Below are 14,717 nucleotides of genomic sequence, written 5' to 3' on the forward strand. Positions count from 1 at the left end.
AACACCGATCAACTGCTGTATGCCTGATATGCCAAGAGACTGTGGCGGTTTTTAAAGAATATAATATCAGCCGTCACTTTGCCACAAAACATGCCAACTATGCTAACAACCAGTCAACGAAAGAACGGGAAGCTAATGCTCAGAGGTTGGCAGCTAATTTACAGGCTCAACAAAATTTTTTTCACCATCAAACTGCCATTCATGAGTCAAGTACCAAGGCGAGTTTTATGCTGTCATTCAAATTAGCAAAGGCCAGCAAGCCTCTGTCTGAAGGTGAGTTTTTAAAAGAATGTATGGTGGAGACAGCAGGTGTATTGTGTCCGGAGAGCAAAGACAAATTTGAAAAAATCAGTTTATCACGCAGGACAGTGACTCGCCGTGTGGAACTGATAGATGAAGATATAACCAGCGACTTAAATAAAAAGGCAGAGTCGTTCACGTTATATTCATTAGCACTGGATGAAAGCAACGATGTAAAAGACACTGCTCAGCTCCCCATTTTTATCCCAGGAATTAACAATACTTTTGAAATAACGGAGGAGTTTTTGACAATGGAGTCTCTGAAAGGAAAAACACGGAGAGAGGACTTGTATGACCGGGTGTCTGCTGTCATCAAAAATATGAAGCTCCCTTGGAGTAAACTTATCAACGTCACCACAGATGGATCTCCTAATTTGACAGGGAAAAATGTCGGCCTGCTGAGGAGAATACAGAATAAAGTGAAAGATGAAAATCCTGACCAGGATGTTATTTTCCTTCACTGCATCATCCACCAGGAATCTCTATGTAAATCGGTATTACAGCTGAATCATGATGTGAATCCTGTCGTAAAACTTGTCAACTTTATACGTGCAAGGGGACTTCAGCACCGTCAGTTCATCACGTTCCTGGAGGAAACTGATGCGGATCACCAGGACCTACTTTATCACTCCCGTGTCCGCTGGTTAAGTTTGGGCAAAGTGTTTCAACGAGTATGGGAGCTCAAAGAGGAGATCGGTGCATTTTTGGAGTTACTGAGGAAGGCTGGCGAATTTCCTGAGCTGAGCAACAAGAGCTAGCTTTGTGACTTTGCGTTTGCTGTGGATATATTTTCACACATGAATGAACTGAACGTGAAGCTACAGGGGAAGGATCAGTTTGTTCATGACATGTACTCAAACGTGAAAGCCTTTAAATCCAAGCTGGCTTTTTTCTCCAGGCAAATTTTGAATAAGTTATTCACTCATTTTCCCACACTAGCCAAGCTGGAAGAGGCCGGCGCAAATGTGAAAAAATACAGCGAGTCACTGGATGCGCTGCACAGAGAATTCTGCCGTCGTTTTTCTGATTTTGAAAAACTTGACAAGTCACTTCAGTTGGTGGCCTGTCCCCTGTCACAAGATCCTGAAACAGCACCAGAGGAGCTACAGCTGGAACTGATCGACCTTCAGTCTGACCCCGTCTTAAAAGAGAAGTTCAACTCTCTTAAACTGAATGACTTTTATGCTTCACTTGGTAAAAAGGTGTTTCCAAACCTCCGGAGGACGGCACAGAAGATGCTGGCGTTGTTCGGCTCGACCTATTTGTGTGAACAGGTGTTCAGCGTCATGAACATCAACAAAGCCAGCCACAGATCCAAGTTAACTGACCAACACCTCAGATCCATCCTGAGAATCACCACAACAAAACTAAATCCAGACTTTGATGCGCTGGCTAAAAAGGGAGACCAACAACACTGTTCCCATTGTAATTAAAAATAAGTTTCTTCATTGTGTTATGTAAAAAATGCATTTGAAAATATTTTTTTCAATAAGCCTTACATGTTACATGTCATTTCTGTTAAGTGATGGACATGAGTAGTGCGCAGGTGCAGGTATGTTCTCAAAATAAAAAATGCGCTCCAGATCAAATAACGCGCTCCGCATACTGGCGCGCTGTCACTGTTCTGTCCTTGTGCTGGTCGTTGTTGAGTTTTGGCACAGGGGACAATTGAGTAAGAAGGAGCAGGACAAGTAGACCTGCATCTCCTACCGTTTTTGAAATAAAGACAGTCAGGAGGAGAGTGATGATGATAATATCTTGAAGGATAACAGAATTTTCAGTGCTTTAAAATAATAACTGTTACTATTAAAAAAAGCTGTATTTTATTCATTTAATTTTCAGTGTTTTAAAAGTCATTTCAATAAATAGCTAAATACCATGGGACTTCAAAGACAGATATTTTGTTGTAATGCATTTGTTCATTTTCAATTGAAATTAAAGCACATGTTTTCTACATATCCCATGATATTTTATTTTCTCTTATGAGGTGTATTACCAAAACACTCCGTCCATCTGCTCCTGGTCCGGCCCCCCCTGTCAAATTTTAGAACCCTTTGTGGCCCACAAGTCAAAAAGTTTGCCCACCCCTGGTGTAGGCCCAACTGAATACTGAAGAACGGAGATACCTTGGTATGTATGTCCAAGGATCTCTGAAAGTTGCAGCACAGGTAGATAAAATGGTTAAGAAGCCATTCAGGACATTTGCCTTCATTTGTCAGGCACGGAACACAAGAGCTGAGGGGTTATGGTACAATTGTATAAATCACTGGACAGTTTCATTTACTTATTGGGATACAGTGCAGAATAGGCTCTTCCAGACCCTCGAGTCACTCAGCCCAGCAATCCCCTGCTTTAATCCTACCCTAATCACAGGATGATTTACAATGACCAATTAATCTATCATCTAGCACATCTTTGGACTGTGGGAAGAAACCTGAGCACCCAGAGGAAACCCACATAGTCACGGGGAGAACACACAAACTCAGCGATTCAGGAACAGCTTCTTCCCCTTTGCCATTCAATTCCTACATGTTTACTGAACCCATGACCAGCACTTCACTTTTTATATATATTATTTTAATTTAACAATTTCATATACACATATATACTTAATGTACTTACATTTTTCTATACTATCATGTATTGCAATGTACTGCTGCTGCTAATTTCACGACATATGCCAGTGATATTAAACCTGATTCTGATTCCTTACAGGCAGCGGCGGGAATTGAACCCAATCGCTGATACTGTAAAGCACTGTGTTAACCACTACAATACCATGCCGCCCCCAATTGGAGTGCTGTGCAGAGCTCTGGTCACCACTCCTTAGGAAGGATGTAATTGAGCTAACGAGGATACAGAGCAGAGTGGCTGGGATGTTGCCTGGGATGAGGAATTAGAAGAACTGAACATAATGTGGTTGTTCTCCTTACTGTGGATGAGGCTAAGGGAAGATCTGATTGAGGTATACAGAATTATGAGCGGCATAAGACAATAAATAGAAAGAAACTTTTCCAGAGACACTCACTAATTTCTACAGATGTGCCACGGAGAGCATTCAAATTGGCTACATCACCATATGGCATGGTTGGGGGGGGTGGTGGCTACTGCATAGGATCAAAACAACCTGCTGAGAGTTGTAAACTCAGTCATCTCCATCATGGGCACTAGCCTCCATAGTATCCAGGACATCTTCAAGCAGCAATGCCTCAAAAGGCAGCATCCATCATTAAGGACCCCCTTCAAGACTTGCTCTTATTGCTACCATCAGGAAGTAGGTACAAAAGCCTGAAGCATACACTCAACAATTCAGGAACAGCTTAATTTCTGAATGGACATTGAACCCATGAACAATACCTCACTACTTTTTTATTTCTAGTTTCGCATTACTTAAAAAATTTAACTATTTTATTTATAAATATACTTACATGTAAATCACTTTTTTTCTATTATTATGTATTGCACTGTACTGACAATGAATTTCATGACATATGCCTGTGTATTTCTCAATGACTATTCCCGGTGCAGGTCAACGGGAATAGGCAGTTTAACGTTTTCAGTATGGACCAGATGCTGGTCCATGACTCTACATTAGCAGAGATATCTAAAACCAAAAGCCACAGATTTAAGCTAAGGGCCAGGAAGTTTGAAAGGGATATGAAGAAGAATATTTTCACCCAGAGAAGATGAGACACAACATTTAAGTATCTTGACAAGCATATAACTCAGTGAGGGAAATGAAGGCTATGTGCCAAGGAGAAGTAAAAATGATGTAAGTGTTAATGTATATTTGATAAATGGTATGGATAGGCTTGGTCAAAGGGCCAGTTTCTATTCTAAATGATTTGATGGCTCTATGACACAGTACAAAAGAAGCTCTCCCCTATCAAAGATGTCATCTTTTGAATGTGATATTAAACCATCTACACTCACAGACAGTTGTAAAGGTCTCCTGGAAATATATGGGCATTCGCTCTGGTACTCTGACAAATAATTGCAAAGTACAATACAAAAATAGAGTACTTGATCATTTATGTATCGGCTGTTTGTGAAAGCTTAATGTGTTTGAACTGTATCTGTATACGTTATAAAAATAAGCACACTTCAAATCTGCCTCTCAAAGTCTAACCCTACGTTCCGGTCGTGAGAGGTGGAAATGGGGCTCTGGTGAAGCTGACCAGGCCAGTCCCCTGTACAGTGGATGCAATGGTTTGCAGAAGCATTGACTTCAGAGGTCATTGACTTCAGAGGTCAATAAAAAACGGGAGGTCATCAATGGCCAGTAAGTACTCCACCGGGAGCTAAGGGCCCAAGTATGTAAGTAACACTTCAAATCCAGATCACTGGCTGTGAAGGACATGGAGAGCAGCAACTGTATAATATCTCTTTTAAGAGTTAACAAGGTCTTAAAATCCTGTAACATATAATACATTAAAAATATAGGGTGCAACTAACCACAGCTTGAACCACACATGCAACTCTGCAGCCAGCAACAGTCCTCTAGTGTGGCTGTTGAGAGACAAGATGCAAGTAATGATTCATTGATGGCACTGTGGTTTTATGGCCAAGGAACTATCGACAATAATAAATAACGTTTCAACTGTACTCAAGGATGCTATGTCCAATTACATTTAACAAGATGGAAATGCTTTGTAAGTGTATGACATACAACTGGCATACCTATAGGAACTGAAGTTCAATATGCTAACTAATATATCTTTAATACTGATGCACCATCAATAACTCTCGGAGACGTGAGGCGAGAGATAGGCTTTTATTATCTGGAAGAGAGCACTATCAGCAGCAAGAGACCATCACACAACATCCTGGAGACTGAGGGAGGAGCAGTGCTTCCAATCGCCTTTATACAGGGGTCTGTGGGAGGAGCCACAGGAGCAGTCAGCAGGGGGGGGGCATGTCCAGACAGGTATATGTAGTTCACCACATTCACCCCCCCTTTGTTTTAAAAGAGAGTCCCCATGGGGCGAAGTTTCTTACAAGTATATTTACAGATTAAGTCTATCAGGAGGTCGAATCTGTCGCTGCGATCTACGTAGCACCGGAGTCGGTGGTTGTGCTGGTTCCGGCCTGACTTGAGGTGTCAGCACATTAGGCGTCAGTGATCCCTCATGCATGTGCGAGGCGCCTGGTATGGGAGTGTCGTGAGGAGTCTGTGTAGGGCTTGGTGTGCGCAGTGTCAGGTGGGTATACACCTCGGTGGGTACAGGGTTCATAGTTACCGTGGAGTGTTCGGGGTAGTGGTCTGCTGCTCCTGCGGGCGCCAGGTTGCGGATGGAGACCGTGTCCTCCCGCCCATCAGGTAAGACCACATAGGCATATTGAGGGTTCGCATGTAGTAGGTGAACCCTCTCTTCCAGCTAATAAAATTGATGCACCATCAATAACTCTCAGAGACGTGAGGCGAGAGATAAGCTTTTGTTAGCTGGAAGAGAGCACTATCAGCAGCAAGAGACCATCACACAACATCCTGGAGACTGAGGGAGGAGCAGTGCCTCCAATCGCCTTTGTACAGGGGTCTGTGGGAGGAGCCACAGGAGCAGTCAGCAGGGGGGTGTGTCCAGACAGGTATATGTAGTTCACCACAAATACACAACAGCAGGATAAAATTATACCACCATGTAAACTGATTATATGCAAAGCACTGAGCTAAAGAAGTATTAAATACAAGCTTAATGCTTCCTTGTTACAATTTTCTGTATTTATCTCTTCCCCCTTCACTTCGCACCACCAAGATTCATACCTACACAAATACAAATAATGGCCAAAGGATCTCAGTCACAGACTTTAAATACCCTTTCATTGTTATAATTCATGATTGTGGCTGCAGAATTACTACAATCCATTTATTGTACATTAACCACTTGCTGCATCTCAGAACAGGGTTTTCCTGCTCCCTGGGAAATTTACAAAAGAGTATCAATGACAGGTTGGTTTTGACCAGGAGGTTGTGGACAGGGAATTATTGATAAACCTCTCATCCATCAGGGCCAAGGCTTCTGGAAAAAGGGCCAGAGACCCCTGTGTCAGGTCAATGAGAAGATGAAGTACACTGCACAAAACCCAGAGAGAAGACTGCTGCTGAAATACTTCAGCGTCAGTTTCCCAACCAATAATGTTCTCATAGCTCCACCACATAAAACAGAAAGTATGGTCCCCAATGCACTTGATTATAATTTTCATTGTGAAAAGAAAATTTGATCAAGTAGACAAAGGGAAACTGTTTCAGAGGTCACATATTTAGGATGAGGCCTCATTTAAAAAAATAATCAGCAAGCTGTCATCTGGAATTCATATAAAGTCTGTAGAGAACAAATGATGTAATTGAGTTGGATTAGAAATGCAAGAGAACATTTAAGGAGGAAATCGGGAAGGCTAAAAAGGCATGAGGTTGCTCTAGCAGACAAGATGAAGGAGATTCTCAAGGGCTTCTACAGATATACAGATATTAAGAGCAAATGGACAGCAAGATCAAAATGATTCTCTTGAAGATCAGAGTGATCATCTATGCATGGAACTGAAAGACATGAGGGAGATATTAAAAGGAATTTTTTTGGCATCTGTATTTACTCAGGCGATAGAGTAGACAGAAGTGAGGCAAAGCAGCCGCGAGATCATGGACTGTATACAGATTACAGAGGAGGAAATGTTTGCTGTTTTGAGGGAAATTAGGGTGGATAAATCCCTAGGGCCTAACAAATCTCTGGAACTTTGTGGAAGGGTAATGTAGAAATTGCAGAGGCCCTAACAGATATTTAAAATATCCTTAGCCATGGGTGAGGTGCTAGACAAGGAGTGGAGGTTAGCTAATGCTGTTCTGTTGTTTAAGAGAGACTCTAATAATAAATTGGGAAATTATAGGCTGGTGAGTCTGACATCAGAAGTTGCTAAACTATGGGAGGTAGTCTAAGGGACTACATATTTGTATAGACGGGGACTGATTAGGGATAGTCACTTGGCTTTAAGCACAGTAGGTTATGTCTAACCAACCTTATAGAGTTTTTCAAGGAAATTACCAGGAAAGTTGATGAAGGCAAGGCAGTCAATGTTGTCTACATGGATTTTAGCAAGCCCTTTGACAAGGTCCTATATGGGAGGTTGGTCAATAATGTTCAGTTGCTTGGCATTCAGGCCTAGGTAATAAATTGGATTAAACATTGGCTTCGCAGGAAAAACCAGAGAGTGGTAGTAGATGGTCACGTCTCTGATCGGAGGCCTGTGATTAATGGTGTGCCGCAGGGATCAGTGCTGGGTCCATTGTTGTTTGTCATCTATATCAACAATCTGAATGATAACTGGATCTGCAAATTTATGGATGACACCAAGACTGGAGGTGTAGTGGACAGCGAGGAAGATTATCAAAGCTTGCAGTGGGATCTGGACCAGCTGGAAAATGCCAGATGGAATTTAATGCCGACAAGTGTGAGGTGTTGCACTTTGGGAGGACAAACCAGGACTTTCAGTGGCATCACAGGTAGATAGCATCAAAAGGAGAGCTTCTGGCACATTGGCTTTCAGAATTCAAAGTATTATCCAGGAGTTGGGATGTTATGTTGAAGTTGTATAAGATGTTGGTGATGTCTAATATGAAGTACTGTGTGCAATACTCCTGGTCACCTACCTACAGGAAACATAAATGTACGAATTAAAGAGTTCAGAGAAAATTTCAAGAATGTTGCCAGGACCTGAGGACCTGAGTTATAGGGAAAAAATGTTAATAGCTAAGGACTTTATTCCCTAGAGCCTAAGAAAATGAGGGGAGATTTGATAGAGGTATACAAAATTATGGGGGATATAGACAGAGTAAATGGAAGTAGGATTTTTCCACTAAGGTTGGGTGAGACTAGAACTACAGGTCATGGGTTAAGAGTGGAAAAAGCAAGGGTTCTCTATCATTTTTATGCAATACACCAATACTATTAAGCAAGGAGTTCATGTACCCCATGTTGGGAACCCCCAGTGAAAGGTGAAATGTTTAAGGGGAACATGAGGGGGGACTTCACTCCAACGGTGATGAGAGTATGGGCCACGCTGCCAGCAAAAAGGGTGGATTTCAATATTTAAGAGAAATGTGGACAGGGACATGGATTAGAAGGATATGGAGGGCAATGGTCCAGGTGCTGGTCAATGGGACTAGACAGATTAAGTTTGACATGAACTAGATGGGCCAAAGGGCCTGTTTCAGTGCTGCAGCGTTCTATGACTCAGCCTCCAGTCCTAGCCTATCCAGTCTCTCATAGAACATAATCAAGTACAGGCCATTCAACCCACAACGCTAAGCCGAACCAGCTAAAAAGCAAATCAAAAGCACCCATGCACTAATCCCACCTTGTAAGCAAACCTCCCCCCCCCCCCCCCCCAAGCCCCAATAATATCATTGTAAATAATCTCTGCAGCCTCCCCAGTTTAGTGGCATATTTCCTACAGCAGGTCGACCAGGACAGTTTGCAGCACTCCAAATGTGGAGGTGAGGCAAGAAACACTTACCTCCAAAACCTGGACCCAATATTTTAACATGTATTTTTGAAATGTCAATTTATGAAGTGAAGCGACATTCATGGTGCAAGCTCAATAAAAATCCTTCTCTCGAGTCCCAGTAAATATCAAGAGAAAACCACATTTACATCAGTTAGTAACACAGAATCCCTTTCTTCTAAGAGGAAGCAGTCTTGCATTTTTTTAACACTCCATTGCTCCAAAGTGATTAAAAACTCCTATGAAACAGTCACTTGTAATGTCACAGGAAGTCACCCCCCCAAAAAAAACAAGGTGATAATTTGTTCTGATATCATCTGAGATAATTACTGCCAGAGCACCAGGCAGAACTCGCTGCTCTTGAAATACCTGCAGAGTCAACTTTAGAATTTTAAAAATGCTTTATTCATTAAATATTTCAGATGTAATACAGGACATTGAAATCAACATTTCAACAGCATCATGCAATTTCCCCTTTATTAAGATTAGCACATTCTCAGTTAATAAGACTACATAGAAATAACCCTTCAGCCCAACTGTTCTATGCCAACCACACAGACCCACCCAAACTAATCTTATTTGCCCATATTTGGCCCCTAACCTTTGTTAGATTCTGATGTTTATAATCCAAGGTCCCTTTGGAAGTCAGGAAAGAGGCAAAAATCGTGTTGCTTTGCAACACTTATTAAGTGTTAATAGAACAAAGAAAATTGAAAAACGGATAGTGATAGAGGCTAGTACTAGAAGGGGAGAAGAAGCAGAAGGAAAATGGTGTCGCTCACAGTCAGCTCTTTTTATACTGTTACGAAAACCCCGTAACCAGGTAACTTACCAGCAAAGATAGATGGATCAGCTGAGTCGGATGCTACTATTTTCAAACGTTTTATTCAACAAGGGCACAAACGTATGGTTAATACAAAACATTCAGATCATATACATCGTCAAAACTCAATCTAAAACACCGGTGTAATAATAATCATTCAAAACACAAGCTCGATCGTCGTCTAGGGGTAATGTAGATTTTATATCGTTCGCTGGATATCTAAAAGTCTTTTAGATCATGGCAGTTTCACTTAGTTGCCGGCGGAAGTGTCGCGTTGGTGCACTTTTGTTAGAAAGACAGAGAACATGAAGCATTTACCCGACAGGTTTTCCAACCTGTAGGAGGTAGTCGGAAGTCTCGTTGGGGGAATGGACTCTCATCTGTGGCTTCCCCTGTAGCTAGGCCGTCTTCCGTGGTGAAGTCGCCAATCCCAGGCAAGGGAAGGACGCACACGAACCCCACCACCGGCTGTAGCTATTAAAACGCTGTCGCAGGATTTCTAGCGTTTCTCCTTCGTGTGTTTCCTTGGTGCATCTGGGTGCGTCTGAGGGTCCTCCCCTCAGACACTCCTTTATACTTCTTCACGGGATCGCAGGTGTCAATCAAGTTGCAGGTAATGCGATCTCTCTCTCAACCAGCCCACTTTGCCCGAGGGCTTTTCAGGTGGTCTCCATGAGACAATAGTCAAAGTCACCTCTATTCTGCTTCTTGGGAGAACGTGGTCTTCCGCACGTCTCTCTCTCTTGGGTCAGTTGACCCCCCTTAACTAGAGTTCTTGCGATTTTCACAAAGGAGGGGGCCAACGGCATAACACCTCCCCCCATAATGGGTTTTTAACCAGCGTTTAAAAACAGGTTGACACAGGAATTTTTTTTTTGAATCTACATACTACACAAGCTTTTCTCTTCACAGAGTACTACTGTTATACATTCAAGTCAGTATCTAAACAGGTAACAAGTACAGTGCCCCTTTTCTTTAATACCTTAACCTCATGTGCCATACTAACGCCTGGTAGCATCAAACTTCAGCTCAATAACCACCTTATTTATTTGCTTTCTTCAGCAACATAACTAAGGAGGTGTGATCTTAGCTTACATACATCTACAAAGGTTCATGCAAAAGTCAAATTTTTATGTTACTTTCAAACTTAACAGTCAAGCTTCCATGGGTGTTGTCTTTATTATTCACATACTTTGTCAAAATCCCTTAAAACCGGCTTCTGCTATTTTAAAAATCGCGTCCCCATTAACCCTCGCCTCTTTTCCGGTTAATTCCCTCGTGGCGATCTTGGGCACCCTGGCGAAATAGGCTTTCGCCCGCTCCTTTCATAGGAGTTATTTTATCAGCGTGTTCCAAACTTAGACCACCCAATTCCTTAATTTTAGGCAATTTGTCGTTTTTCTCTTCAGGACCTGTCATGCTATTAGTTTCCAATTTAAGATCCGCAAGCGATCCCGCTTTGTTCAGACAGCATTTCAACTTCTGCCTTTTCACACCACACTCTGGAATAACAATAGCGTGTGGGGCCCCTTTACCTTCCAACACAACCTGTAATTGATTCACAGGCTTTGTGGTACCAAGCCATTGTCTCTGTAGCCTGGTTGCTGCTTTTGATATCAGTCCAGCCTTTAAATTTTCTTCATTCAATTTGGGAACTACACATTCCCCTTTCCCTTGAGTTCCGTGACTAGGTTCAGCACCATGTGCATCCCCATCTTGGACACACTCAAACGGGACATTGGCCTCTTCCAGGCTTTCAACACCCGTACCTTTTTCAAATTCTAACGTCCCCCCCTCCTTCCAGTTACTCTCCAGGCAGCCCCCTGTTGGGGAAGGCGCAACCCTGCGAGCTGAAACAACCTCCTCGGCCATGTCAGCTGACTTCTCCACAGCAAGGATACCCTTCTCCTCTAAGACTGCCCTCATTTCACTCTCGGGACCATCGAGAACATCTTTAGAACTCTCAACTTCTCCAAACAATTCTGCCAAACCAGACAGATCAACCACGTCCAACTCTGGACGTTTTAACAGCTTTATCCGTTTCTCATCTTTATTTCCTACCTCTAGGACCTTTCTCTTCACTAAGGGGGGAGCTATCTCCTCGCCCTTACCCCCTTTTACTTTACTACCTTCCGTTTTACCACCCTCTGAACCCTCGTGGTGTAGGGTCGGTAAAAACGTCTGGGCCAATTTCAAACTGCGCGCTGTCCCAGCCGCCGCTCTCGACAGGCTGCGAGTGACCGCGCATGCGCGATAGCTCGGAGACTCCATGGGCGGGGCCTCAACTATCAGGGCGGTTCCGATCTTCCCACCCGCGAGGTCATTACCCAACAGGAGGTCCACGCCCTCCCCCGGTAATTCCGGCAGGACTCCTAGCTCCACAGGTCCCGACACCAACTCGCAATCGAGAAAGACCCTATGCAAAGGCACGACCTCGGTCTGGTTCCCGATACCTCTCAGGGCAACCTCTCCCGTCCGAGGGCCGAAATTTAACACGTTACGGCTAATTAACGATAGTTCCGCCCCCGTGTCTCTCCAAATTCGTACGGGGATGGGGGGGTCCCCTTCCCTCAAAGACACGGTTCCTTCGGAACTAAATGTCTCCCGCCCCTCCGGTACTCCATCTACCTGGGGCCCTCTTGTCAATTTCCTGATTACCACTGCACGCCCAATAGGGGTCGCTGCTCTCTCCCTCTCTGGCTCCTTTCTCGGAGCAAAGCAGTTCGATGCGATATGACCCACCTTCCCACAATTAAAACAGGTTAAACCAGGAGATCTCCAGGTCTCCTGTCTGTTATCCTCACTTTTTCTGCCAGCTCCCGGCGGGATCTCCGCCTCAGCCAGCGGACTTTCCCTACCATTCCGACGGTCTCTCGGGTAACTTTTTGGCGAGGAAAACTTTGTCTTGTGGGTTAGGGCATATTCATCTGCGACCCTAGCCATCTCTGAGATGGACTGATTCGTCCTCTCATTTAAATACATTCGGATCTCTTCCGGAACGCAACCTTTAAATTCCTCAATCAAAATTAACTCCCTGAGACGCCCATAGTTCTCAGCCACCTTTTCAGCTGTGCTCCAACGGTCCAAGAGCACACCCTTCTCATGGGCTAGCTCGGTATATGTTTGATTCCACCCTCTTCTTAAATTTCGGAACCTTTGTCTATACACCTCAGGTACTAACTCGTAACTTCAGAGAATGGCCTCCTTTACTTGAGCATAATTTCCGTCCCTTTCTGGGGGCAGCGCGGCATATACCCGCTGTGCCTTCCCTCGTAACACACTTTGTAACAACGCCACCCACTGCTCTCTGGGCCACTTTTGATTCCTTGCCACCTTCTCAAAAATCAGGAAATAACTATCAACATCCGTCTCCTCGAACGGGGGGACCAACCTCAACGCCCGACTAATATCAAACCCCTCCTCTCTCTCTTCCCCTTGAGTTCTTCGCTCTTGCTTTCGCCTGTCCAGCTCCAATTCATGGCTCCTTTGTTTCTCTTTCTCTTCTGCTTCTGCTTCTAGCTGCTTTAGTTTGAACACATGCTCTCTTTCCACAGCCCTTTCCTTTGCGGCTCTCTCTGCCTCTTTTTCCCTCTCAGCTCTCTCGGCCTCTTTTTCCCTCTCAGCTCTCTCCGCAGCTTTTTCAGCTGCTTCTACGTCTAGCTGCTTTACTTTAAGCTCATAGTCCAGCCTTGCTTTCTCCAACTCTACCTGATCTGTCCCACTCGCTAATCTCTTTTCAGGGATATTTTCCAAATCCTCAGCTGCAAACACCTTTTTCCCAACGTAATGCTGGTGTATGACCCTTCGCACTTCCTGTTTTTTTCATTGCTGGCTTCACCGCTGTGAGGTCTAACGCCTGCGCCAAATTTACCAAGTCTGATTTTGTAGCCTTCCCTAGCGCCTCTACCGTCGGGTCTCTCATAAATTCACCCACATCCATCTTTGCTGGTTTCCCGTCTGGCTACCTGCGTAACCAGATTTAAGTTTGGACTTACAGCCCGATTCACTGACCCTCCCGTTTGGTTTCAAATCCCGGACGAGCCCCCACTTGTTACGAAAACCCCGTAACCAGGTAACTTACCAGCAAAGATAGATGGATCAGCTGAGTCGGATGCTACTATTTTCAAACGTTTTATTCAACAAGGGCACAAACGTATGGTTAATACAAAACATTCAGATCATATACATCGTCAAAACTCAATCTAAAACACCGGTGTAATAATAATCATTCAAAACACAAGCTCGATCGTCGTCTAGGGGTAATGTAGATTTTATATCGTTCGCTGGATATCTAAAAGTCTTTTAGATCATGGCAGTTTCACTTAGTTGCCGGCGGAAGTGTCGCGTTGGTGCACTTTTGTTAGAAAGACAGAGAACATGAAGCATTTACCCGACAGGTTTTCCAACCTGTAGGAGGTAGTCGGAAGTCTCGTTGGGGGAATGGACTCTCATCTGTGGCTTCCCCTGTAGCTAGGCCGTCTTCCGTGGTGAAGTCGCCAATCCCAGGCAAGGGAAGGACGCACACGAACCCCACCACCGGCTGTAGCTATTAAAACGCTGTCGCAGGATTTCTAGCGTTTCTCCTTCGTGTGTTTCCTTGGTGCATCTGGGTGCGTCTGAGGGTCCTCCCCTCAGACACTCCTTTATACTTCTTCACGGGATCGCAGGTGTCAATCAAGTTGCAGGTAATGCGATCTCTCTCTCAACCAGCCCACTTTGCCCGAGGGCTTTTCAGGTGGTCTCCATGAGACAATAGTCAAAGTCACCTCTATTCTGCTTCTTGGGAGAACGTGGTCTTCCGCACGTCTCTCTCTCTTGGGTCAGTTGACCCCCCTTAACTAGAGTTCTTGCGATTTTCACAAAGGAGGGGGCCAACGGCATAACAATACCTACAGATAAGAACCATGCCATTCAAATTTGCAGGCAAGTCAAACAATCAGATACCCCTTATTCAACAAGAGAAGCTTCCAGAACTCTCCAAAATCATACACATGTAACCAATAAGGGAGACACTGAATAACCATATGTATAGTACCTATAACAAGTATTGACTCCCCTTGTAAGTTTTCATGTTTTATTGTTTTACAACATTGAATCACAA

At 43.9% G+C, this 14,717-nt stretch overlaps 1 protein-coding gene across 5 annotated transcripts in view; it reads right to left on the reverse strand.

Moving 5' to 3' along the window:
* abtb1 (ankyrin repeat and BTB (POZ) domain containing 1) overlaps window positions 1–14,717 on the reverse strand; it is an 84,675-nt gene that overhangs the window by 59,833 nt on the left and 10,125 nt on the right. For 2 of the 5 annotated variants that reach the window (XM_073072008.1, XM_073072009.1), the window contains one exon: window positions 9,660–14,505. The exons of the other annotated variants lie outside the window; for them this stretch is intronic. In XM_073072008.1, coding sequence (XP_072928109.1) covers window positions 10,862–12,598 — 1,737 coding nt within the window. In that variant the 5' untranslated portion in view covers window positions 12,599–14,505 and the 3' untranslated portion in view covers window positions 9,660–10,861. Of the gene's footprint in view, window positions 1–9,659; window positions 14,506–14,717 lie in introns of those variants that run through there. 5 annotated transcript variants of the gene reach the window in all.

Source organism: Hemitrygon akajei, chromosome 19 (genome assembly GCF_048418815.1).
Source record: "Hemitrygon akajei chromosome 19, sHemAka1.3, whole genome shotgun sequence".
Lineage (NCBI taxonomy): Eukaryota > Metazoa > Chordata > Chondrichthyes > Myliobatiformes > Dasyatidae > Hemitrygon > Hemitrygon akajei.